The sequence below is a fragment of the Gymnoscopelus braueri genome (assembly GCF_963280865.1).
Source record: "Gymnoscopelus braueri genome assembly, chromosome: 9".
In the NCBI taxonomy this organism is placed as follows: Eukaryota; Metazoa; Chordata; class Actinopteri; order Myctophiformes; family Myctophidae; genus Gymnoscopelus; species Gymnoscopelus braueri.
In genome coordinates this window covers 12,498,028-12,525,527 of record NC_137610.1, presented here as the reverse complement: position 1 = coordinate 12,525,527, position 27,500 = coordinate 12,498,028, and the positions used below count along the sequence as shown (strand labels likewise).

General features: G+C 40.5%; 2 protein-coding genes across 2 annotated transcripts in view; one reads left to right on the top strand and one right to left on the bottom strand.

Annotated features, from left to right (window-relative positions):
- The window catches only part of shank3a (SH3 and multiple ankyrin repeat domains 3a), a gene marked incomplete at both ends in the record, with an annotated part of 292,264 nt that overhangs the window by 45,963 nt on the left and 218,801 nt on the right, over positions 1-27,500 (top strand). Inside the window, one exon of the mRNA XM_080438621.1 lies at positions 25,308-25,379. Coding sequence (XP_080294747.1) covers positions 25,308-25,379 — 72 coding nt within the window. The remainder of the gene's footprint in view (positions 1-25,307; positions 25,380-27,500) is intronic.
- LOC308092614 (uncharacterized protein) overlaps positions 1-27,500 on the bottom strand; it is a 297,349-nt gene that overhangs the window by 207,489 nt on the left and 62,360 nt on the right. The gene's annotated exons all lie outside the window — the stretch shown is intronic.

Below are 27,500 nucleotides of genomic sequence, written 5' to 3'. Positions count from 1 at the left end.
TGAATCAAATGGTGTATGTACCACAGATGTGTTAATCTTAATACAAAACTTCAATATCAATATCAAATTCAACAATGACTTTTGTTTGAAATTTAATTAAACAACTATAACTCATAACTAAACTAGCTATCCTAATAATGTGTCAGCCTGGGCCAACCACAAGTGTTTAGAATGTTGGTTTTTCGACAAATGTTATTTGTCGATGCCAGTGCTCCTGATGTCAAGAGTGTGTGGTTTAGTTGTGAGGGCGAAAATAATCGTGCGTACAGGAATAATAAATCAAGTGCCAATCAAACGCACCCTTTCCAAGCACGGCTGTTTTGCTGTAATCTATTTACAACAGCATGATCTGATCCGGTGTAGAGCCCGCCTACTGTGTCCGGTAACTTGCGCGCACACACACACACACACACACACACACACACACACACACACACACACACACACACACACACACACACACACACACACACACACACACACACACACACACAAATATGTTGACATAACCACACTGGAACGCTTTAGATGCACTTTATAAGAAAACTAACTCTTATGTTGATCTACATCTTTTTTCTTATTCGAAATGCTTTCGTGGCAGACAGATTATACAGGCTTTTTACATCAGTTTCACATCTTAATGGTACAGCGTGCCGGCACTGAATATTTTAACAAAACGCTGTACCGGACCGTTCCGGCCCACTTTCACCCCTGGGTCTATTCCAATAAACTGCTGATGGAACACAGTTCAAACAGATGTCTACATCTTCTTGGCTGACAAATACAATGTTGAAGCAGTTTTCTTGCATACACTGAAAAGGCCGGATTATCAAAAAACTATTATTTGACTGAATGCAATCGAAAAGAGAGATGACTGAGTGTGAGCTTCTTTTTAATCCATTACTTTAAGGATAACGATCCAGTCAGTCATAGTGCAGTGGGCAGTATAAAAATCACTGGGTTGAACTCTGCAGAGCTCTGCAGACCAAGAAAGTTCCCATTATTTGGTTCTTGTAGGTTGGAATTATGGCCATATAAAGCAAGTTTTCATTCCGCAAAATGGCACACTATGGCAGTTAACATTTTCATTACATCATTCCAGTGTTTGTTTGTTTTCTTACAACATTCACATTTCTTGGTAAGTGCTGTCAACGACAGACACTGTGCATTTTTAAGTGCATTTCCAGCTCGTGCAGCAATCCATGTTGGCATTTGAGTCATGTCTGCGGTTACATTAGCCACTTTCATTCTTTTTTTTTTATCACTTGAAATTTTTATTAATTTTTGTACACACAAACATACATTGTACAACACAAAAACAAAAAGAAAAGAAACAAAAAAAACCCCCAAAAAAATAACAAGACATAAAGACAAGATAAAAAACTAAACCTAAAAAGACAAACATTTCGAAACCAACAACTGACTATACATGTGTCTTTTTGTTACAGTGCTACTTCATTCAAATAGAGTTCTTGTAGAGTATCCATTTTGCCCATTTCTTTTCCATCTGTGTTTCCTGGAGTCTCAGACGGTGTGTCATATTTTCCATAACATAAATTTCCTCCACAAGCTCTTCCCAAAGTCCTTGAGTGGGTATGTCCACCTGTCCCCATTTCCTTGTGATGTTTTTCTTCCCTGCTGCCAATAAAATCCTGACTAAATACCTGTCCTCCATCCGTACCTTTCCTGATTCTAAGTCACATAAATATAAAACTTTACTATCCATAGGTACCTCATATCCCAATATCTTCCGGAGTTGTTTATGTATCATTTTCCAAAAAGACTCAATTTTATGACATTTCCAGAAGACATGCGAGTGGTCCACATTCACCTCTCCACACTCCCTCCAGCATTGAACTTGTTTACTTAACTGTTTACTCTTCATTTTTGGAGTTATAAAGAACCTGATCAAATTTTTCCAGGAGAACTCCCTCCAGACCCGTGAATTGGTGGAGGTTTGATGTGTCATCCACATATTCACCCATTCTTTTTCTGTAATTTCTATCTCAAGTTCCGTTTCCCATTTTTCTTTTATATAATCAGTTGTATGCTTACTATTTATAAATTTTCGGTATAATCCGGAAATAACCCGAACCTCTTTTCCTGTGTATGCGTTTATCATCATTTGGACCACACCATTCACTTCTCCAGAGGGTGTTTCCTGAATTTCCTTTGTATAATAGTCTCTTAGTTGTAGGTACCTATAGAATTCATGTTTATTTAGATCATATTTATCGCTTAGTTCCTTAAAGCTCTCCAACTGCCCCTTTGTCACCAAAGTACACCATGCTGTCATGCCCTTATTCTGCCACTGTTTAAACCCTTTATCATATTCCGCCGGTTTGAAGGCACTATCTGAAGCTATCCATTTTAATATTTTTATTTCTTCTTTTAGTTTGTGTTTTTTAACTATTTTAAACCAAATCTCCAATGTAAATAATGTGATTGGGTCGATGAGATGCTTCTTTTTCTTAAAATATTCAATGTCTCCTAAGACACTCTGAATTGGTTTATTCTCAACTTCCTTCTCCATTTCTTTCCATTTGGACTCATAGTTAGGGTTACACCAACATACAGCATACCTCAGTTGAGCAGCTTCATAGTACATTTGTAAGTTGGGAAGACTCATCCCCCCCCCTATCTTTTGGCAGCTTGAGAGTCAGAAATTTAACTCTAGGCTTTTTACCTCCCCATACAAATCTGGACACCAATCTATCCCATTTTGTAAATTGGCTCTGGGGGACCTCTACTGGCAGAGCCTGGAACAGGTATAACAACCTAGCCAATATATTTATTTTCACTGTCTCAATTCTAGAGTTAAGGTCCAGTGGCAATGTTGTCCATCGTTCTATATCTTTTTGAATTTTCTGATCTATTCCGGTGTAGTTGGCCTTATACAGTGTGGACATACTTTTGGTAATGTTAACTCCCAGATATTTAATACTTTTTTGATTCCAGTTGAAATCAAAAGATTCATTTATGTATGCATTTGGGGTATAGTTCAATGCCAAAATCTGTGTTTTGGATATGTTGACCTTGTAGCCAGATAGGTGTCCAAATGTTTCTAATATATTGCCTAGCACAGGGAGTGAATCATTAGGTTTTCCGAGGAATGTTATTATATCATCGGCAAAAAGCCCGATCCGATGTTCTCTGCCATGGACCTCAACTCCATGTATACCCACATTTTGTCTCACCGCCTGTGCTAGGGGTTCTATGAAAAAATCGAACAAGGCAGGCGAGAGGCAGCACCCCTGACGTGCTGAGCGCTGTAGATAGAATTTTTCGGACAAACTTCCATTGATTTTAATTCTCGCTGAGGGCTGCTGATATAATGATCTTATACTATGTACCGCCTCTTTGTTAAATCCAAATCTTGTCAGCACTGCATATAAGAACTCCCAAGAGACCCGATCATAGGCCTTGTCCGCGTCAATACTTACTAATAGTGCACTTGTATTCGTCCTCTGTACCTTATCTACAATGTGTATAGTTCTTCTAATACTATCATGGGTCTGGCGCCCTCTAATAAACCCAGTCTGATCTTCGTCGATCAGGTCTGTCATGAGATCCGCCACTCTTTTGGACAGAATTTTTGTATACATTTTATAATCTACATTTAAAATGGATATTGGCCTATAGCTGCCACATTGCACCTTATCTTTCCCCTCTTTTAGTAAAACTGTAATTATTGCCTCTGACCATGAGGTTGGGATTTTGTGTTTTTTTAATGTCCAGTTAAAAGAAGCTAATAGTAAAGGTGCCAGCTCTTCCCTATACATTTTGTAGAATTCTGCAGGAAAACCGTCACTCCCTGGTGATTTGTTATTCTTAAATGAGCTGATTGCCTCCAATACCTCCTCCATTGTAATGCTTGCTGTTAATTTATCATTTTGTATTTTCCCAATTGAAGGCAGATCTAATTGTTCCAAATATGCTCTCATTTCTCCCTCTTCTACTTCCTTGGGTTGTGAGTATAAGTCCTCATAATAGTTTTTAAATATTCTCTCTATTTGTTCCGGTACACATGTCAGTTCTTCTGTCTGAGGATCTCTAATTTGACATATGTTACTCAATACCTGTTGTTTGCGTATTCGCTTTGCCAATAATTTGGTGGCCCTTGATCCAGCTTCATAATAGTTTTGTCTGAGGAACCTGTTATTTTTTTCAACCTCGTCAAGTTCAGTCTCTTTTATTTTTGTTTTCAGTTCTTGTATTAGTTTGTATACCGCCTCTTTTTTTGTCGTCTGATATTCTTGTTCTAGCCCCCTCAATTTGTCATTGTTTTTCCTGTAGATTTCTAACTTAGCCTTTTTTACTATTACTGATTCCACTATCAATTTTCCCCTCAGGACCGCTTTCATGGCATCTAGGACTACTGTAGGGTCCACCTCTTCATTATCATTTTCTTCTATATATCTTATTAACTCAGCTTTGATATTCTCCCTCCGTTGCTCATTGTTCAACATTCCCATATTAAGTCTCCAGATTGTTTGACGTTTCCTGTTATTCAATCTCAATTTCAAAGACACTGGATTATGGTCTGATACATCCGCCCCTCCAATCTCGCATTCAGTAACTCTATGACTCTCATCTGTGTTTATGAAAAACTGGTCTAATCTAGAATGCACTTTGTGTGCTGCAGAGTAATGTGTAAAGTCAATCTCTAAAGGGTGAAGATATCTCCATATATCTATCAGTCCCATCTCCTTTAGTGATGTATTTACAAATTTAGCTAATTGAGTTTTCCCCCTTTTTAAACTTGACGTATCTTTTTTATCACACAAAACCGTATTAGTATCTCCTCCACAGATCAAAATTCCCTTTGATTCCAAGGCTATGATATCAAACAAGGATTTGAAAAAAATCTTATCACTTTCCGGAGGTGCATAAATATTTACCAAGGTTACCGGTTCATTATCTAGTTTTCCTTTCACTATAATATACCTCCCCTCTTTATCCTTAATTTCCTTTTCAAATGTAAAATTTATTGTATTAGATATCAAAATTATAACACCTCTTCTAGGACCTTTTCTATATGAACTATAATATGAATTCCTATAGCCAAATCTTTTTAATTTCTCATGTTCCGTTTTTGTTAGATGGGTCTCTTGTAGGAAATATACCTGCATTTTTTCTTTTTTCAATTTTGTCATCACCCTTTGTCTTTTTATCGGAGAATTAAGACCATTCACATTCAGTGACATTATCCCAACCACATTAGTCATCAAAAAGCCTCATTTCTCTTCTTGTTACATATAACACTTGTACCTTCATCCCGTAATGTTTACATCCAGTTGTCAGTTTCATACACTTAAAACAAAAAACATAAAACACATAAATTAACTTCCAAACACGGGGTAAAACCTCCGTGACCCCTAGACCCTCATAATAGGGTGCGGGGGTAAGCCCCGTCTTGCACGGGGCCCCCCCCCTAGGCATACTAGTACTAGACCCAACCCTTGGGCTTCCCCAGCGCCTAGCCAACATCCTCTTAATGAGAAAACTCTCCGTCGGTATGTGATAGCCCAAAAAAAAAAAAAAAAAAAACAGAACAGAAACCATTTCGTTTTCGTCAAACCTAGTTTGTTACAAAGACCCCATACTGAGTTGTATTCACAAAATAACCAGCCATTCCTATTGTACGGGTGGGTTTGTTTCTATCTATCTTATTTATATGACGTCAATTTTTTACATTCTTTCCCCCTATTTATTTTACCTTCCCTCGTCATTTTCCCCCTTCTTTACCCCACCCCCCACCGTCATTTCAACTCAATGTTACCTCTTGTTTTCAGCAAAAAAAGGAATTCCTTATTTTCTTCTAAAACTTTTCAACTTCTCTGAAGCTCGATTCTTTGCTCCTCTCGCCCGTTCCACTCTCTTCCACTCCGAGGCTCCACTGCTCGCTCCCTTGCTTCCCTTCGCCTGTGCCGTCGTCGGATCCGCTCGACCCTCCGCCTCCGCTGCCGTTGTCGGCTCCTCCGTCGGCGATTCTACGTCTGGATCCCCGCTCGGTCTTTCCTCCATGAAGCCTCTTTCCCTCATGGCTTGTGTGACTTCTTCCGCGTTGTTGTAAGTCTTCACTCCCTCCAGCCAGTGGACCCTCATCTTCGTGAAAGGAGTATTGAAACGGATTCCTCTCTCTTTTAGGATTTTCTTTGCTGGGAGGTAATCTTTTCTCATGCGAACGATTTCGGGAGGGTAATCATGGTCAAATCCTAGCCGCTTGCCTTCCACTTGTATTTTCTTCTCCCAGGCCTTTCTCAGCACCATTTCTTTTGTCTCAAATTGTAGAAAGTTCAGCACAATGGATCTGGGGGGGGCAGACGGGTTATTCGGTTTCTGATGGAGGGCTCGATGTCCCCTTTGTAATTGAAGTTGGGTTCCTGTGGGTAGATCCAGTTCGGATTGAAATAATTGTTCCATAAACTTCATTACCGACTCCCCTTCAATTTCCTCTTTCAGATTGAAGACCCTGATGTTGTTTCGTCTCGCCCTCGTCTCGAGCTCTAGTAGTTGTGCCTGTAAGATCTCCACATGGTCCACCATTACCATCATGGCCCCGTCCGCTCCTATCCTCCATTCTTCTACCTCTGATATGCGTGCTTGGGTCTCGTTAGTATCAGCCTTCAGCGTCGCTATTTCTCCGTCTTGTCTTTGCGCCTGGAGGTCTACCTCCATGAGAAAGTTTGTAATTTCGTCCTTAATGTCTTTCTTTATTTCTTCCTTGAACGAAGCTAGCTCTTGCTGTATTTCCTGTTTGAAAGATTTAAATTCTGATTTAAATTCTGCCGATATCCCAGCGAGTCCCGCACGTAGTGTTTCGTTGAATCCCCCGTCCATTTTTATCTCCGCTCCTCGTTCCCTTCTGTTCCCTCCGTCTTCGTCGCTGATTCCGATGCTTTATTCCTCTCTTGCAGGTCTTAAAGTGATTCTGGCTTCTTCTTTATATATCATTCATTTTATTTTCATTCTTTCACCGTTTTGGTTCTGTTTCTGTCGAGCTATTTTAACCGACTTTGGAGAGCAAACAAACTAAGCTGCTCCTCTCTCCGCCATCTTCCCGGAAGTCTCAGCCACTTTCATTCTTAACCAAATTTAATTAATGTGATGATTCATTTATAAGAGCCTTGATTTAAACATCTAATTTATGCCCTCTGACGTGCACAAACACATGATAGACTGTTTCTAACATTCACAAACAAACCCTTTTATCAAAATATGATAGGCTACTCCTGCACTTACCGGTATGAGCGAAGAGGAGTACAGCATGCACTCATCAAAACACATCCCCGAACATCCAATGGCGGATCTTGCCGTTTCAACCACAATAGAATAGAAAATAATAGAAAATGATTGTCTATGACATGTTCTGTCGATACAAGCTTTGAGATAATAGAGAAAAGTAACCAGTTATGTGAATAATGCTCACATGATTTAAATATGATAGCTTTTCATTGTCTATTGGGCCGGTTTCTGCAAGCGACAAATTCACTCTGGAAAAGCTGCTCATAATCCTCATTGTAAACTCTTGTAGCTCATTGACTATGTAGTCATCTGCACCTAAGACTGCCATGATGTGCTCAACATCAGAGTGATGACCAGTGCATATTACTGCTGGACATACCATCGCCTCATTTGCTCCATCATGCCCATCTGTGTCATGCGGAAGGGTGTAGAAAAGAAAGAGCCTGCCAAAACGCAACATCAAACGGTTGGTTGACGCTACATTTTGACAACAGCTCCAGGCTGCTCTCAGTGCCAAGAAATATCCAAAAGAAATTTAAACTGGGACATCATGGACTTTTGTAAAAGCACCCTTGGTTATAAAACTTGGACATTTTAAGACTGGTATGATGAGATTAATGACGCTAAATCAAGCTGCAAAGGAAACCTTTATCACCTGGTAAAGTGGCAGCAATTGCAAGGCTGAAAGAACTTGGAAAACATGCAACCTCCAAGCCAGGACAACAATTCTGGTTAACGTAGCAGTAGTGTTGCCAACCCTACTGTACGGATCAGAAACCTGCACCACATGAAGACAGCAGAGGCACATCATCACTGCCACCATTGCCCAATAGCGGCTTAGATGGATTAGTCAAGTCATCCGCTGATTATCGCCTTCCAAAACAAGTCCTACACTCCCGCCTGTCATTGCACAACATGTCCCGGAAGTTAAAAAGAAAAGCTACAGTATAAGGACAACATTAAATCGAACATCAAAAAGTGCCACATAGACCTTAACACGTGTACTACGTGCTGTATACATCTCTGATTATAAAGTATTAGATCAATCAAACACCTGGGAGGACACAGCAACCAATTGGGCGACTTGAAGAACACTTGTCTGGGAAGGTGTTGCACACAACCGCCATGCTGCAGAAGACAAGCACAGACTTAGAAGTAGAGGGCTTGCACCAAAAAAAATCCACACTAAGCCCATGACCACCACCAATCATCCCTGCCCAGACAGCACTAAAATATTCGGCCTCTTTGCCCGCCTGAAGGCCTACACCGACCAAGACCCATAGCCATACTCGACAGATGATGATGCAGTTGGGGTTCCCTTTGCATTTAAACAGCAGCAACTCACAATGATGTGTTCAGTGGCAAAGCCGCATGATCCTGCTTGTGTGCATGTTAAAGTGTGGTGATGGTCTACATCTAAATTGATCTTGGTGTTACCTTAGATTCTTCCATCTCTCCATTCTTCTCTCCATTTTTATCCTCTACAATAGATTAGAATACTGTAATGTCTTCTTCTTCGCCACAATTCATTTTTAGCACATAACACCAGTTGTATTCTCATTACACTGAGAAGCACTTGAAGCACTTCATGGGTTAACTCCCTCGTACCTAAAAGACCTCATCAACCCTTATATTCCACCACTTGCACTCAGATCACAGGATGCTGATTATCTCTGTGTCCCTAGGTCCTAGGATAATTAAGCAGTAGGTGGCAGAGCATTTTCCCATCATGCGCCACTTCTGTGGAATAAACAACCGTGCTCAATCAGAGAGGCAGGGTCTATTGTACTTGTACTGGTATATCATATTTTGTGTGTATTGAGACACTACACTGACTACACACTTTAAAGGAGAATTTCACAGCTGGAAGAAGCTGCATTCACTCAAAGTGAGCACTAATTGTAGCGGGAAAAAGTATTAATCTTTGAAACTGGCGCCGAGGATCAAATGAGCAGCGCTCTTCTCCAAAAGTGTGCAAGTTGTAGTCAGGGTTGTGTTCCCAAAAGTCTGCATATAGGTTGGGTGCGCACATCCGTGTATACAAGAATAAAAATCTGCTCCCAAATGCACCTGGTAAATTGCTGCAATACTGGTGTGTGGATTTGTATTCTTGTAAAGTGTTCACAACCTTCCAAATGGATTGAAGGCTTGCAATACGCAATTTACTTGTTACCTCCCTCCCAAGAACATAATGTTCATAATCCATACCCACTCACTGTTAAACTTTTTTGATCCAGCTTAGTAGGTCTGGGATGTGCGTGTCTTTTAGCTGTTCATCAGCTTCTTTCTCATCTTGAGGGTAGTGAACACGACATGAACAGCAGTTAATAGTCAGAGCCCATCGCTGTCTCTTCCAACCCCCACCAGCATATAAAAGTTGCAGAGCTGATCAACTATTTACTGCTTGCTGTGGTATTAACCTGCTCTGTATTGATTATAGATTGTAGACTAGAATAGGAATACTTTATATTTGCTATTTTTCTTTTGTGTCATCACTTCACTTTAATTTGGGTAATCTGTATCCTGTCTGAGTTCTCTATTCTGATTGAATAAAATTGGTATCCCTACCTGAAAATGCCCTTTTCTGTTAAATAAAGACCTCAGAAATATCAGAATATAGAGCTATTTAACACTTATTTTAACCAAAGAAAATCCCTTACCCTACATTAAGTGCACATTAAAGAGACACACACCTAATACAACTTACACAAAAAAGAAAAGAAAAACACAACAAAAAATCAACAACAGTGTATCTGATTCAAATAAATAGCTCTGTTGTCTTTCTGACTCTGAGATGACGCGAAAATAGTCGTCTTCCTCCATGGAGTGCCCTGAGTGTACAATGGAGGCAGCAGTGAAGGAGAAAGAAGTCTGAACTAAATCTAGCAGACACCCTCAGGGCCGGCCATGGGGCTGGTCCATTGAGCTATGGGGTTGGCCTGACTAGAACTACAGGACACATGAAGTGTAGCCCAATGTAGTCCGGAAAGAACTGAGATTTGAGTCTACAGTAACCTAACTGCCCCCAATGAGCAGGTTATTTCCTTGCATGGTTGCCTTTGCTGTCGGTGTGTGACTGTGTGGTATTCCACCGCTGCATTGGGTGAATATGAAATGGTTGAATATGAAATACATTGTGGTCGAAAGACTAGAAAAAGCACTATATAAATGCAGTCCATTTGTCATGTAAATAGACACATATTGTCAATTCGGATAAATCCTGCTAGAACAATGTTTGTCTGTAAAAATGAGGTTGCTCTTCTATTGTAGACAGCAACTTAATGGACATAACTAAATCCATTAGATTCTCTGTCTGAAAAGGTTGCTTTCATACCTTTGGCCATGATTGGTTAAATGTTACTAAAACATCTGTCTCTGAACATTGAAATAGCTGGGTGTGGTAAATCCTTTGATGAGCGACACCACATGTCTCAGACATGTAGTGTCGTCAAGTGATGTAGTCACATCTTGCCCCGCAAGACTATGCTGATGCTGACAGCTCAAAGGAAATATGAGCATTCTATCTTTTTAACACAATAATATTAATAATACTAATAATAATAATTATATATATATATATATATATATATATATATATATATATATATATATATATATATATTTATTTATTTATTATTTATTTTTTTTATTATTATTTTTTTTTTAAGGTATTTGTTTTACTGGACCATGGAATGAAGAGAGACAGGGAAGGAGACACCAGAATGTTGAGATTCCACTACCCTGACACAAACAAGTGAAAGTTTCAAATGATGGTCAATGCTGTCTGTGTCCATGCTGTCTAGTCATGCTAAACAGCTGACACAGCCAGCAGATGTGGTCCTCTGTGATTTGCCTTAAAACGTATTGTTATTAACGTATTTTGCTTTTATTCACCTCCTAATCATCCAATTCTCCAATGTGAGTAGCTCCTCCAAAAGCGAGAGGGTGTGTAGGTGTGCATCGTATGTGATGTTCATAGGTTGTGTGTTTAGTTTTGTTGCAGCGTGTCAATCAAATGTGGCAGCAATAATACCACACTCCGTTGCAGTGTGTTATCTACCGCAGCTGTCATCATTCTGAGATAATCATAGCGCTTGTCCATCACGGTGTGTGCCATCAGAGAGAGACATAGACGGCACACAGAGGTGCAGCTTCACAGCGCGGTTCAGGTGTCACACATTAGTGTGCGCTGACTGGCATTAGATGAGCTTTAGCACACACAGAGAAGCTTTGCTCTGTCGCTTTCTGAGAGAAGGCAAGGTGTAATGTCAGCAACTATGGACTATTATCCTTATTACACATAAATAGCAATGCTGTGGATAAATGTTCTGTGAAAAATGGTAGAGGGTGCAATCACAGGTGCAATCACTATGTACCCAGTTTTTTGTTTAGTTGAACAGCATGGGTTGAGTTCCAAGAATGATGAGCTGTATAAAGTAGATAACTGAATCACGGTGGGTCCTTCTGGTTCCCCTCTCCCTCTCTACCTCTCTCTCTGTGGTTATTATTATGTTCAGACATGAGTTACTGTTCCAATTATGAGTTGGGCCCCTTAGCAGGGACAGGAAACGACAAAAGCAGATGGAAGTTGCTTGTGCTGGAGGGCCTTTCCTAGAATTTATTGATTCATTATTCGATCACCCGACAAGCTTCTGAATGCACATTAATACATCAATAGCTCAGAGGTATGGGATGTTTAGCAGGAATTTACAGCCAAATGATGTCTGTTTTCTTACTCTGAAACGTGAAGCTCATGTTGTAGCAAATGTTGGCAAGGTTGAATGTTGATTAACAGACGGGAATTCACCTGGACATAATTTTTTTTGTCTGAGCCTTAGGTTTTACGCTTACATTTGGCACTACCAAGTTGCCATTCTCATAGTTCAAATCAGTTGAACTTGAACTCAAGTTGGTGCTCACCTTTCCATGTGTATAAATAGTTTGTATGCATTTCAGCAATTTAGTTTTTACACATTTGTTCCCCAATTTAACAGTTGTCAATTCGCCTCATTTACGCTGAGGTCCCAGTCTATTGGGCCTTTGCTGCCCAGGCACCAAAATGAAAGCTTTGGAACACTGTGCCTGATGATCTAATTAAGGCTAGCAAAGTCAGTGTCATCATCTTTTAAATCTCTTCTTAAAATATACTTTTATGTTATGGCATTTTCATATTTATTGTATTTTCTTATATCCTCTATTTTATCCATGCTTATCTCTTTTTATGCTTTTTATAAACATTACATTACATTCGCGCGCACATGCGTGTCTGCCTGTCTGTCTGTCTGTCTGTCTGTCTGTCTGTCTGTCTGTCTGTCTGTCTGTCTGTCTGTCTGTCTGCAGCTAATCTTCCATATTGCTAGGCTTATCAGCATCACATTTTTGTGTGTGTGCTGCCAGCAGGCCAAGTACCTCAATTATTGAATATTTTTTAAATATTTCAACAAGCCATGTAAATAATTTCATAATCAATTAATAATCCATCCAGGCTATGGAATAAGTGTGCTAATCACAGACAGTGTGCCAGTGCATCCCCCCAAATTATGAGATTCTTAATGTGTGGGTACATTCAACTCACTCCAAGCTGTCTTAACTCAGTCTTTAGCCTGTTTTACAGAGTTTAGAGAGTTTAGTGTGTAGACAATTGGCAAAGCAGAGAGACAGATGAAGAGAGGTAGACAATGAATGTATGAGAGAGGGAGGAAGACAATAGAGACGATGTACAAAATGGTATTCACACGTTGTGTTACTCTTCAATAGCTCTAGGTGGGTGCATGTCGGCTTTCCGACATGTCGCCTTTCCGACGGTTACTAACCCTATACCTAACCCTAACCCTAACCCTAACCGCACGCGGAAGCCACTAGTCGGAGTAGTGAGATGTCGGAATGGAAGGCGGTTACCGCTCTAGGTAGATTTAACTTCACACAGTACATCACTATTATTATTAGGGCATGCATCCTGGTGGAGATATGTGCTTTATACTGAGTGCCACGTTCTTACATAATATCGTTGCTGTCGGGCAGAAACCAGCTAACTATTAGAAAATTAACCATATTATTACGGGGCCAGAGCTCAGCTCTGGACCTGTTTTATTATTGTACGTACACTTATTGTACGCCACTTTTCGCAGTTCTGGGTGAACCGTGCTGTCGCTTTTTACGAAACTCGGCCATATGATAGATGGTCATGAAAAACGATCAAGAAATAAATCTCACAATCTTTCGTCAAAAGGTGGCGCTATAGCACTCAATTGAAAATGCCAACTTTGAACAGGTACAACTCATGCCCTGTTGACCTACAGCCATAAAACTTCAATACACACATGCGTCTACTCATGATGAACAACTTTAACCCTCTGACTTTTGACCTCTGACCTTTAGATCTCCCACCATTTTGAATTATATGAAAAACAGTTAAATCTCCTCCTGGGATTTTTGAGTAATCTGCACGAAACGTTTTACACATGAACTTTGGACCTATGCCGACAAACAAGCAGGAAGATTTTTCCATAAGTGAAAAAATGAAGCTTTAATGAGCCAATGAATATTGCAGTTTTATGACAATTATTCATCTGCCCCTAACACATACATGCAGACTCACATTTCTTTGAAACTTTGCGTTAATGTTGAGGGTCATTCCAAATATTACTGAAACCAATCTTACTCCAATTGGTCAAAGGGGGACGCTATAGCGATTTTTTGAAAGTGCAAACTTTAAACAGGCAAAAGTCATGCCTCGTTTGGCCGACAGCCATTAAACCTGCTTACACATGTGCCTTGACTCATGAGGAACACATGTATCACTTTGACCAGTAAGCTCCGCCCTTAGATTGTCCGCAATTTTGAGCAGTTTGAAAAACTCAGGATTTTTCAGCTATTTGCGTGAAACTGTATCATCTGTGTGATCTCCTTTTTCACAAGTTCTTGTCTGTTGGTCCAATGGCTTCTCCCTTAAACGTGTGCCTCACAACCTGAAGGTTGCCAGTTCAAGCCTCACTTGATGCGGACTTCATTAAAGTTGCATTGCACACAACATGATTGTGTCAATTAATTCATCTGCAATTGTTAAACATAACCTGAAATACTTATTTGAGAGGGTATGTTTTTGCAATGTATGACATACTTCATTCTGAAAATAGCCGATCTACAATCTCAAAACTTTTCAGATTGCAACGTGTTTCTGAGTTTGTAGATCGGCTGCTTTCACTGGTTCACTTTTATCTTCAACAGACAACCTCAGCCTGGACAAAGCTATAGCACTATAGGTAATGTTGCAGCCCGTCAATCCGAAGGTTGAGGGTTAGATTCCTGTTAATGGCAATAGGTTGACACGTCCAATCAATCCATTCTGCTTCCATCCTTCTCTCTCTTCAATCTATTGTTTCCATGTCTCTCTCTCTTCAATCTATTCCGTTTCCATGTCTCTCTCTCCGCCCTTAGATTGTTCGCAATTTTGAGCAGTTTGAAAAACACTTAAACCCAGGAGTTTTCAGTTATTTGCGTGAAATGGTATCATCTGTCTGACCTCCGTTTTCACTGTATCAGGTCTGTTGGTCCAATGGCTTCCCGCTTAAGTGAATGTTTCACAACATCAAGGTTGCCGGTTCAAGCCTCACTTGGTGGAGACTTCATTTAAAGTGCATTGCAAACTACAAGACTGTATTAATGAATACATATGCAATTGATAAAGATAACATGAAATGCTTATCTGAGAAGGTCTGTTTTTGCAATGTATGACATACTTCATTCTGAAAATAGCCGATCTACAATCTCAAAACTTTTCAGATAGCAACGTGTTTCTGAGCTTGTAGATCGGCTGCTTTCACTGGTTCAGTTTTATCTTCAACAGACAACCTCATTCTGGTCAAAGCTATAGCACTATAGGTAGTGTTGCAGCCTGTCAATCCAAAGGTTGAGGGTTCGATTCCTGTTAATGGCAATAGGTTGAGATGTCCAATCAATCCATTCTGCTTCCATCTCTCTCTCTCTCTTCAATCTATTATGTTTCCATGTCTCTCTCTCTCTTCAATCTATTCTGTTTCCATGTCTCTCTCTCTCTCTCTTCAATCTATTCCGTTTCCATGTCTCCCTCTTCAATCTATTCCGTTTCCATGTCTCTCTCTCTCTCTCTCTCTCTTTTGAGGGGCGGCCATAGCTGAGTGGTTAGTGAGCCAGTCTAGGGAGCCAGAGGCCCTAGTTGCCCCAGGTACGATTCCAGGCCAGGCCAGCAAATGAAATTTGTCCCTGAGCAAGACTCTTAACCCCTAATTGCTCACAGGCCCTCATTGGAAACAAGACCGCAAGGACTTTCATGAACAGACCTGTTAAAGGAATTATCCTTATCTCTTCAATCTATTCCGTTTCCATGTCTCTCTCTCTCTCTCTCCGATCTACAATCTCACAGCTTTTCAGATAGCAACGTATTTCTGAGCTTGTAGGTCGGCTGCTTTCACTGGTTCACTTTTATCTTCAACAGACAACCTCAATCTGTACAAAGCTATAGCACTATAGGTAGTGTTGCAGCCTGTCAATCCGAAGGTTGAGGGTTCGATTCCTGTTAATGGCAATAGGTTGAGATGTCCATTCAATCCGTTCTGCTTCCATCTCTCTCTCTCTTCAGTCTATTATGTTTCCATGTCTCTCTCTCTCTCTTCAATCTATTCCGTTTCCATGTCTCTCTTGCTCTCTCTCTCTTCAATCTATTCCGTTTCCATGTCTCTCTCTCTCTTCAATCTATTCCTTTTCCAAGTCTCTCTCTCTCTTTCTCTTCAATCTATTCAGTTTCTCTCTCTCTCTCTTCAATCTATTCCTTTTCTCTCTCTCTCTCTCTCTCTCTCTCTCTCTCTCTCTCTCTCTCTCTCTCTCTCTCTCTTCAATCTATTCCGATTCTCTCTCTCTCTCTCTTTCTCTTCAATCTATTCCGTTTCTCTCTCTCTCTCTTTCTCTTCAATCTATTCCGTTTCTCTCTCTCTCTCTTTCTCTTCAATCTATTCCGTTTCTCTCTCTCTCTCTTTCTCTTCAATCTATTCCGTTTATCTCTCTCTCTCTTCAATCTATTCCGTCTCTCTCTCTCTCTCTCTTCAATCTATTCCGTCTCTCTATCTATCTATCGCTATATTTATTATTATTATTGTGAGCTTGGAGATCCATTGTCAGCTGTTCTTATCAATGATGGGCAAGGAGGCTTTGCCCAACTCCACTTGCTGGATTTGGGTGAAGTGGTGATAATATAATGACAGACACATGCAAGTATCTGACAATATATATAAAGTCACCATACCAACTTTGATGAGGCAGTATTGCTTTCTTTTAACCATATAAGGTTTTCTTCATTTCCTGAAAATGTTATATTTAGTTTCTTCATTTCCTGAAAATGTTATATTTAGTTTTTTCATTTCCTGAAAAATGAACATTTTGGAGTTTCTTGTTTCTGCCCAATGAGCCTGCATGCTATAGCCACCATGGGTGATCAGGATTTTATAGCCTGTGGACCTTAGCTATGGAATGCTCTGCTTGAGGATTTGAGGCTAGCAAAGTCAGAGTCATCTTTTAAATCTGAAAATGTACTTTTATACCTAGGCCTTTTCAGCAAAGCACATATCTTTGTTGTTTTGGTTATATGCAACACTGTCCAGTGTACACATTAGCATTATATGCAAGTATGAAAAGTGACACTTTAGCAAACGTGCAAATTTTGCCCAGACGTGCTGGCACAGAAGTATAAACCAGCCTTTAGCGGTGAGCACAGCATAGAGCTCTTGTTTTTATCTGTAGGTTCTCACAGGCACCTGTGGCTAGTTGACATGCAGAGGAGTTCTTTGTTTTGATGTTGTATTTGCTTATTGACTGTAAGGAAATTGTCAGAGCCATTTCATCAGTACACACAGGTGTTTTGTATTCCATGATTATTGTTCTGTGATTTGTTTTGATTAACTGGGATACATTATTGGTTAATCAGTAATCAGTTCAGAACTGTTTCTGCCTTGGGAGTGGCTCTGTTGATGAATGTTTGTAGTTTGTTTGATGTTGCTTTAGTGGTTCTCCATGTTTCCGCCCATTAGTTTGATTTTTGTGGAGATGTGCTTTGAGTTCCATACTTGCCTTAGTATTAAAAATGCTGTTCTAGCCTTCCCTATTCTTGCTTGTATGTCTTTGTCGCTGCCTCCGTCCTTCCCAACAATGCTTCCCAGGTAGGTGTATGTGTCCACCTCCTCTAGTGCCTCTCCGTCCAGGTTAATGGCATTGTTTGTGATGTAAGCTTACCATAATCACAGTAAACATAATCATGTCTTCAGTCATATTCAAGGGCTTTTTTAAAACTATTAAACTCAAGTCACTTTCAGTTCAGCACAGCTGAGGTGTGTGTGTCATGTCACTGTCCAGCTGATGCTCGTTGACACTCGTTAATGTTACGTACTTGCAACAGAGCAATTGTATGTTGTGTTTCTGCATCAAATAGAAGTACACCTAATCTAAGATTCCATCAAAGCCAAAAAAAATCACACAACCCTCTCGGTATTATATATTTTTTTTTTGAGCTGTCGGAAATAACTAGGCTACACTTGGTTGTTAACACATCCACCGCCAAGGGCTAATCTCATAATGTCTCACCAGTGCCAAGGTTTTATTGTTGTTTTTTGTTTTTTTCAGGTCGCCATAGGCCCCGTTAAAATCCTTTAGATTGATCCAATGTTTGTAAACAACGGGCACATGTCCTGGTGTCTACTCGTCGAGACAAACGGAGCCGCCATGTTTGAGTTCTGATCGTTTATGTTAACATGGGAAATGCGAGGATGAAAAACTACATGTCCCATTACAGGTTTTACAGGGCTTTTTGTGTACGACTTAGAATGAAGGCAGACGGGAAACAAAAAACGTGATCGCACTTCCGGTCGATTTCGGGTGGTGTTACACTGAAAATGGTCCCCCTGGAAAATTGAAAAAACAAAATAATCTAAAAAAAGGAAAAAGCACCACAGCCCGTAGGGCTACGGTCTCGGCGCTTAACAGTTGGATTTAACGGCCCGTAGGACTACGTTCTTGGCGGTTAATGTGTTAAAGTCAAGATGAAAACAATATAATAATTCGGATTAAACTGATTTTTTTTTAGAATCAAGTTTTTTAATCGATTTTATTTTATTTTATTGAATCGTGACCCCAAGAATCGGTATCGAATCATCAGATGGCAGACGATTCGCAGCCCTAGAAATGGGTGTCATCCAAGGCCATTGACAGTCTGATTGACACCTGTCAGTATCAGGTCATATATTACTTCCTTTGTCCTAAGCACAGGGCTTCACAGCATATCCACCACCCACCACGCACACGCACACACACACACGCGCACACACACACGCACGCACGCACACACACACACACACACAGAGCTGAAGCTGAACACGTCAGTGATTTTTTAGTCTGCAGAACAAGACTCTAATGAACTAATCCAGGATTTGTCCTGTGGATCTTAATGCTTCATAGCACAAGGCTAGGTTAGATTTTTAAATGCATTTCGACCCTTATTTAGAAACAGTGAGACAGGAAAGTAGAGAGCAGAGATGAGGTGCTTTGAGGTGCTTTACAATTCCTAAGCCGGATTTGAATGTAGGACATTGCGTCTCTACAGGCACAGCGGCTTAGCTGGTTGAGCCACTAGGCCACCCCAGGTGTGAGTGTCTGCCTTGGGGATGGTGTTGATGTCCCAGGACCATGTCTGCAGGCTTTGAATTGTAGAAACAAAAAAACTAAAAGAACAATTGTTCTTAAACAATTACGCCCTATATAATTTACTTCTTTGTACAAACAATAGCAAAATAATAATATAATACAAAATACAATAATTAGTCGATAAGACTAATGATGAATTTTGATAATCTTCATAAATAGGGACACAAGGGTTTGTGTGGTTAACATATATGTTTTTAATGAAATTGTCAAATTGTGATATCAAACTATAAATATCAAACATATCAGACAGTATGCATTTCCCAAAAGGAAATGCATGTATTTAATTCAGTCTGACCAGAAGCATGGATAACACATATCCCCAACGGCCATTAAAAATTAATGACCAGAGGGGAATATCAAAAGCAGATGCATGGATCCTCTCTCCCGATCCTCCCCCCCCCCAGCAAATCAAACCCTGGACAATGTCTGTCTGTCATCTCACTGGTACATGGCTCTGGGCCACTCTCTACATCCAGCAGGCTCTGCACATGTGGTGAGACTGACAGAAATGTGTGTGTGCCTTGCCTAGCAATGATAATCCTTCTAGCCCTTGAGCAGTGTTGCCAATGTCTGCTTATTATAAGCGACTTTGGGCTTGTTTTTCCTGTAAAGTTGCTTGTAAATATTGGTAGTTGCGGGTTGTGTTATTTTGGGCTTGTTTCTAAAGTGTAATTGCTTATTTTGGACTTGCTTCCTATGGTTGTTTAACCTTAAGAACCTTAGGGAGTCCTGATCCCGAAAGCATTTGCTTTATGTCACTCCCCATCCCTCTCTCCCCATTTCCTGTCTACCTACTGTCCTATCAATAATAAAGGCATAAAAGCCCCAAAGAAAATGTAAAAAAAAGAAAATCTATATAAAAGAAAGTACATGCACAAGCTCACGTACATGTACAATAATGTGTGTGTGTGTGTGTGTGTGTGTGTGTGTGTGTGTGTGTGTGTGTGTGTGTGTGTGTGTGTGTGTGTGTGTGTGTGTGTGTGTGTGTGTGTGTGTGTGTGTGTGTGTGTGTGTGTGTGTGTGTGTGTGTGTGTGTGTGTGTGTGTTTATCTATGGTTGTTTAACCTTAAGAACCTTAGGGAGTCCTGATCCCGAAGACATTTGCTTTATGTCACTCCCCATCCCTCTCTCCCCATTTCCTGTCTACCTACTGTCCTATCAATAATAAAGGCATAAAAGCCCAAAAATAAATGTAAAATATAGCTGCAAGCAGCGATAACACGGGGCCAGTGAAAGAGAGAGAGAGAGACATGGAGACTGAATAGATTGAAGAAAGAGAGAGACAAGGAAACTGGAGATGGAGAGAGAGAGACATGGAAACTAGAGAGAGAGAAATGGAAACTGGAGAGAGAGAGAGAGATGGAAACTGAATAGATTGAAGAGAGAGAGACAGATCATCATGATCGCCTCAACACATTGTCGGGGACAGGGATCGAACCGGTGACCTCTGGACTCATAGGCTGCCTTTCTTCTCATTGAGCTAGAGATATGATAGTCCTGATAGTGTCTGTTGATATATATAAGTCTTTCCGTCCCTCATGGACCAGGCCTTTGTTTCGCTAACTACTCTAGATCACTGGTTCCCTAACCATCTACCGATAGAGAAATTGTATGTCTCCTCGGAACAGAAACCAGTGAAAGTAGCCGATCTACATGATGATGAGAGAGAGGCAGAGAGAGAGAGAGAGAGAGAGAGAGAGAGAGAGAGAGAGAGAGAGAGAGAGAGTGAGTGACATGGAAACGGAATAGATTGGAGAGAGAGAGCGAGAGAGCCATGGAAACGGAATAGATTGAAGAGAGAGAGAGAGAGAGACATGGAAACGGAATAGATTGAAGAGAGAGAGACACGGAAACATAATAGATTGAAGAGAGAGAGATGGAAGCAGAATGGATTGATTGGACATCTCAACCTATTGCCATTAACAGGAATCGAACCCTCAACCTTCGGATTGACGGGCTGCAACACTACCTATAGTGCTATAGCCTTGTCCAGGCTGAGGTTGTCTGTTGAAGATAAAAGTGAACCAGTGAAAGCAGTCGATCTACAAGCTCAGAAACACGTTGCTATCTGAAAAGTATTGAGATTGTAGATAGGCTATTTTCAGAATGAAGTATGTCATACATTGCAAAAACATACCCTCTCAAATAAGTATTTCAGGTTATGTTTAACAATTGCACATGTATTAATTGACACAATCATGTTGTGTGCAATGTAACTTTAATGAAGTCCGTATCAAGTGAGGCTTGAACTGGCAACCTTCAGGTTGTGAAGCACACGTTTAAGGGAGAAGCCATTGCACCAACAGACAAGAACCTGTGAAAAAGGAGATCACTCAGATGATACAATTTCACGCAAATAGCTGAAAAATCCTGGGTTTAAGTGTTTTTCAAACTGCTCAAAATTGCAGACAATCTAAGGGCGGAGCTTACTGGTCAACGTGATACATGTGTTCCTCATGAGTCAAGGCACATGTGTAAGCAGGTTTAATGGCTGTCGGCCAAACGAGGCATGACTTTTGCCTGTTTAAAGTTTGCATTTAAAAAAAATTGCTATAGCGCCCCCCTTTGACCAATTGGAGTAAGATTGGTTTCAGTGATATTTGGAATGACCCTCAACATTACCGCAAAGTTTCAAAGAAATGTGAGTCTGCATGTATATGTTAGGGGCAGATGAATAATTGTCATAAAACTGCAATATTCATTGGCTCATTAAAGCTTAATTTTTTCACTTATGGAAAATCTTTTGCACATGTTTGTCGGCATAGGTCCAAAGTTCATGTGTAAAACGTTTCGTGCAGATTACTCAAAAATCCCAGGAGGAGATTTTGAGGAGAGTTTTTCATATAATTCAAAATGTTGGGAGATCTAAAGGTCAGAGGTCAAAAGTCAGAGTGTGAAAGTTGTTGATCATGAGTAGACGCATATGTATATTGAAGTTTCATGGCTGTAGGTCAAACAGGGCATGAGTTGTACCTGTTCAAAGTTGGCATTTTGCTATAGCGCCACCTTTTGACGAAAGATTGTGAGAATTATTTCTTGATAGTTTTTCATGACCATCTACCATATGGCCAAGTTTCGTAAAAAGCGTATGCACGGTTCAGCCAGAACTGCCAAAAGTGGCAGAAGAAAAAAGAGGGGAACATTAAAACAGGTCCAGAGCTGAGCTCTGGCCCCGTAAAAAAAAAATCTATATAAAAGAAAGTACATGCACAAGCTCACGTACATGTACAATAGTGTGTGTGTGTGTGTGTGTGTGTGTGTGTGTGTGTGTGTGTGTGTGTGTGTGTGTGTGTGTGTGTGTGTGTGTGTGTGTGTGTGTGTGTGTGTGCGCGCGCGTGCGTGCGTGCGTGCGTGTATGAGAGCTTATATGTTTTCGCTACTTGCTGTACAGCAAGGTATATATACTGTAGGTGTAGGGCTTATAGTAAGTGGTTTATATTCCATATTCTGCAAGTGTTCCGAATATGTTTAAAAATCACTGCACACCCTACAGCCAGTTGTTTGACCTGTTTGTTTACTGTACATCAGCCAACCTAGCATGTGGTGCATAGCTCCCTCTGGTAAGATAATCGTGATACTATTGTGTAGTTTGTCATGTGCCGTTCATTTCTAAAGTGAGAGTATCTGCGATTAGAGATAATACACTTTCTCCTTGTGTGTTGATGCAATCCGAATTCAAAATCAGTTTAGATTTGGATTTATGCCTGAGCGTGAGTGTGCGCACGCACGTGCGTGCGTGTGACTTGTGTGTGTGTGTGTGTGTGTGTGTGTGTGTGTGTGTGTGTGTGTGTGTGTGTGTGTGTGTGTGTGTGTGTGTGTGTGTGTGTGTGTGTGTGTGTGTGTGTGTGTGACAGAGAGAGAGAGAGAGATATTCCTGTGTGGGACTATGTTGAACTGATTGGCCAGCAGTTCCCTGGGGTCCTGGGTTTGTGGAGATGATTGACAGGAAGGGATTAGATGCATCTCAACACACTCTGACAGAGTCTGTTGAGTTGGAGAAACACCACACGTGGCTGCAGAAATACATTGTACACAATTTCTGCTTGGACATATATATGCATGTGTGAGCGTGTGCTAGCGCACACACACGCACACTCAGTCACGCACACACACGCACGCACACACACACACACACACACACACACACACACACACACACACACACACACACACACACACACACACACACACACACACACACACACACACACACACACACACACACACACACAAACACAGTTTACTGTCTACAGTAGCAGTTTGGTTAATGATATATTTTTTCGTATTATATCCTATACACTATATTCTGATAGTTATCATTGCTATAGAGTGTTTAGTAACAGAAGTCTCCCTGTTTCTCCAGCTCTTTAATAAACAGAAAATACATTGTCAGGTGGGTTGCCAAATTTCAGCCAATCAGGAGAGAGTACCCATTCCTCAGCTTCATTTGAAGCGTGATCCAGTTCCAATTTTGTCTGCTCATTTCTTCGTGTCATCACTTCCAAATTCTCTCCTCTTGTTTATCCGGTATCCCCTGTGAGTTCTCTCTCCTGATTGGATAAAATTGGTATCCCGACCTGAAAATGCATTTCTGTTAACACAATGTGTACCAAAAACGGTCCGGAATGTTTATGGCACATGACGCATGGATTCTCAAAAATGGTCCGGACCGTTTTTGAGAATCCATGCGTCATGTGCCATAAACGGTCCGGACCGTTTTTGACCCATTTTTTTATTTATACGTGGGGCCCACGTGGGGCGCTCTAACGAAACTTTGGGATCATCCAAGGAGTCTCTGAGAAGGAGAGGCCGGGTGTGGATCCATATCAAAAATCCTTCCGGTCGGCCGCTCCAATGTTAACTCCTTGACTAAAAGCTTAATATCTCCATTTCTTTTTAACGTGGTGGAAGTGAGCCGTTTTCGATCGGCGATCACTCTGCAATGGAGGATCGCGTTAGAAATATTATTGTTCCAGGCGTTAGTCGGGACCCTCCGCGGTCTCGCACGCACGCTTTGTTTACATGCACATCCACGTCGGGGCTTCTACAACACGAAACATATCAACGTAAGTGGATGGAAGATATGCAGGCACTGAACGTACATTATTTTAATAAACCTCTGGCACACAATGTGTTAATAAAGAGCTGGAGAGACAGGGAGACTCCTGTTACTGAAAAAACACTCTATAGAAACTTACCCTACCTTTAAGTTCTTATTTATTGGTATCACTATGATAAATATTAATGTCATCATGTCATCATTTAAATATTAGTGTTTTGCCAATTATTTGGGGGCCCACTTGCAATACCCTCGTGGCCCACCAATGGCCTCTGCCCACAGGTTGAGAATCACTGCTCTACCATACACATTGGTTAGAATGACGTTTTATTCATTAAAGTAAGTCTCAGATTGTAGCTTCAAGTGTGCTTCCCCTACACTGTCTTCCTTACAAAATGGACTTCACTAGACGGTCCATTAGTCTGGTGCCAATGGGGTTTTACAGTGACAATGAAGAGGCTGTACTTTTTGGATCATTTTAGAACTCTGCAGTTGCTTAAGTGAATAGAGCTGAATTAGTTTAACTTCACTGGCATTTAATTTAAAAAATCCATCAATATGTATTTTTCCTTTACATTTGAATACGAATTATGTGAAAGTGGAACGTTTTAGGGGCACTCACTCAACAAATGAATATGAAATGGAATTTTGAAGTGATCTTATCAGCGATAAAGAAATCCATTGTGTTAGAGACCATGAACTGCTCTTTATATGTCATCAGTTATTTTATGACTTTGTAATCTTTTGACTTCTGATTTTAATCATAGATCAAACTCCTCTGTTCTTTCAATATCTTCTATTCATTTAACATTTTGAAATGGAAAATGAAACAATTTCCAGTCGTACTGTATCCACTGAATTGAGTGCCATGGCTTACAACTGCCTGTAGTGTTACACATGTATTACTGTATTACTATTTATAGTTGAACAATTAGCCTTTAGTGGTTATTTTGCACATGCTGTGACAAACAGTACAATATGTAAGATATGTTACCTTAGTCATGAGCAGTTATATGACAGGCACTGAATAAAAATAAAATACAATCCAGAAACCTGTTGCAAGATGTGATGTGATGTGAATGTGTACCAGCTCTAAAAAATATATATACTACTCCCCCCCCTCTCTCTCTCTCTCTCTCTCTCTCTCTCTCTCTCTTTCTCTCTCTCTCTTTCTCTCTCTCTCTCTCTCTAACCTCAATAACCACTCTTTTCATCAATGCACAGGTGTCACATGCAAATAATTGTGTTAACCCTGCCTCTCTTTGCTGCGTTTCAGTTCCGCTATAAGAGGCGTGTGTACACCGAGGCCTACCTGGATGACAAGCAGCTATCTAAACTTCACACCAAGGTAAGACACCTGTTGGTTTCTGGTCACAATATTTATGAATTATGAATGTGTCACATAGTGACACAAACCTGGCTCACAACATTTGTCTTGTTGAAACCAAGAAGATACTCTGTCCATGATGTAACTTTAGCTGCTATTGTACACTTGCGGCTTCACGAATGTAAGTGTATAGCAGCATATTTCATTGAGGTCTTCCTGACACATAGTGCTCAGAAGATGCTGGTTATATTGTCATGTCAGGACTCAGGAGTGAGCAGCATTTGTTTTCAATCTGGCTACTGAAGGCAACTTTAAATCCCATTTAATCAAGTCGTTGATTGCACAGGTGCAGGTGCAGACTATTCTATTAAAATGGTGATCAAATAGCTGCATCAGGATTGTGTGCTTGTATTGCTCATTAAATACAATTAATCTTAATTAGAATATAATATTCTCCCAGGCTGCTTAAACCTGTAACATGCAACTGTGTACCAAGTAACACAAGTGCTATTGGTGTGTGTGTGTGTGTGTGTGTGTGTGTGTGTGTGTGTGTGTGTGTGTGTGTGTGTGTGTGTGTGTGTGTGTGTGTGTGTGTGTGTGCGTGTGTATGTGCGTGTGCCTGCGTGCAAGCACACGTGCATGTCTGAATTTGGGTGATGTGAAAGGGTCCAGACAGCAGAATAAATTGCATTTGCATGAAGCCCCATCAGAGGGCAGGAGATTCTCTGAGATAACCCCACTGTGCGCTCTGTGTGTGTGTGTCCCAGTGGTTTTCAACCCTTTTCATATCAAGGCCCATTTGGCATTTGAGCCACGTACCACCATTTGATGAGATTTAGTCTCTCAGACCCAAAACTTAGAATATTTTGTAATCATTGGATAAGATTTTATCCACAATTCCATGCTATATTGATGTTGGTACCATAGGAGACATAACAGGTGACCGTTGATCAAAATAACAATTCTTCTACATTATCTAATTGTGTAGTGTGTGTGTGTGTGTGTGTGTGTGTGTGTGTGTGTGTGTGTGTGTGTGTGTGTGTGTGTGTGTGTGTGTGTGTGTGTGTGTGTGTGTGTGTGTGCGTGCGTGCGTGCCCACCAGGAGTATCACTGCTATTATGCATGGGTCATTCATTGATCAACAGCCTTGTCCAAAAAGCACTGTTGTGATGGTACTGTATGAACACATCAGAACAGAGAGAGAGGGAGAGAGACAAAGGATGAGTCACCCATTCAGTGAGCTCAGCTCTTTCTAGAGAGAGAAGACACCCTATGGGGCAGTGCAGTCTAGGGCTGCAACTATCCATATTGTTTTAAAGCGATCATTCTGTTGATTACTTTTTAGATTAATCAAACAATCGGAGAAGCAGGTTGAATTTTTTTTTACCACTTAATCCCTATTTTATACCGTGTCGCACAACAGTGTCGTGCAAAAATAGTGAAAATAGCCGTATAACTATTTTAAAATTGTGATTTTCACCCATAATGACGAATAGATTATTAATTGATCATTTTATTACATTATCGATTATCGTTACATTTTTATAATTGACTAAATCGATTAGTTGCACCCCTACTGCACTTATACTACTGTGCCACAACATGACACACAGTACGGCCGTTGGCTTGCTTAGACAAGGCTAGTTGACGAGCTACTGCACTCAGAACAGTAATAGGGAAATCACTAGCAATGTGCAATATTTTTTAAAAGGGATATTGTAGTAAGTGGAAACGACAAACTCATTGTTATTTTCCAAAAAACACTGCTGCTTTAAATTCTAAATGATCTGCGTTTCTATAGCGCCTTTTTCCAAACCACTATGCAATGTACAAAGGGCATTACATTTTCCAATACATTACACTCACACACCAACGGTGGAGGCAACCATACAGGCTGCTCCTCTGGAGCAGTTAGGGGATCAAACCGGGAACCTTCCGTGTCGCGTGTCATCCGATTGACTAATACATTCATTGTGAAGTTTAACCCATTAAGACCTGAGGCCGATTCTACAAATCCTAAATCCTAGCAGTTTTCTGAAAAACTATACTCTATATACTCTATATCGGTGGTGCTCAAACCTTTTCATGTTACGGACCCCCAAAATGATATGTATTTGGCTGCGGATCTCCATCTCAAAATAT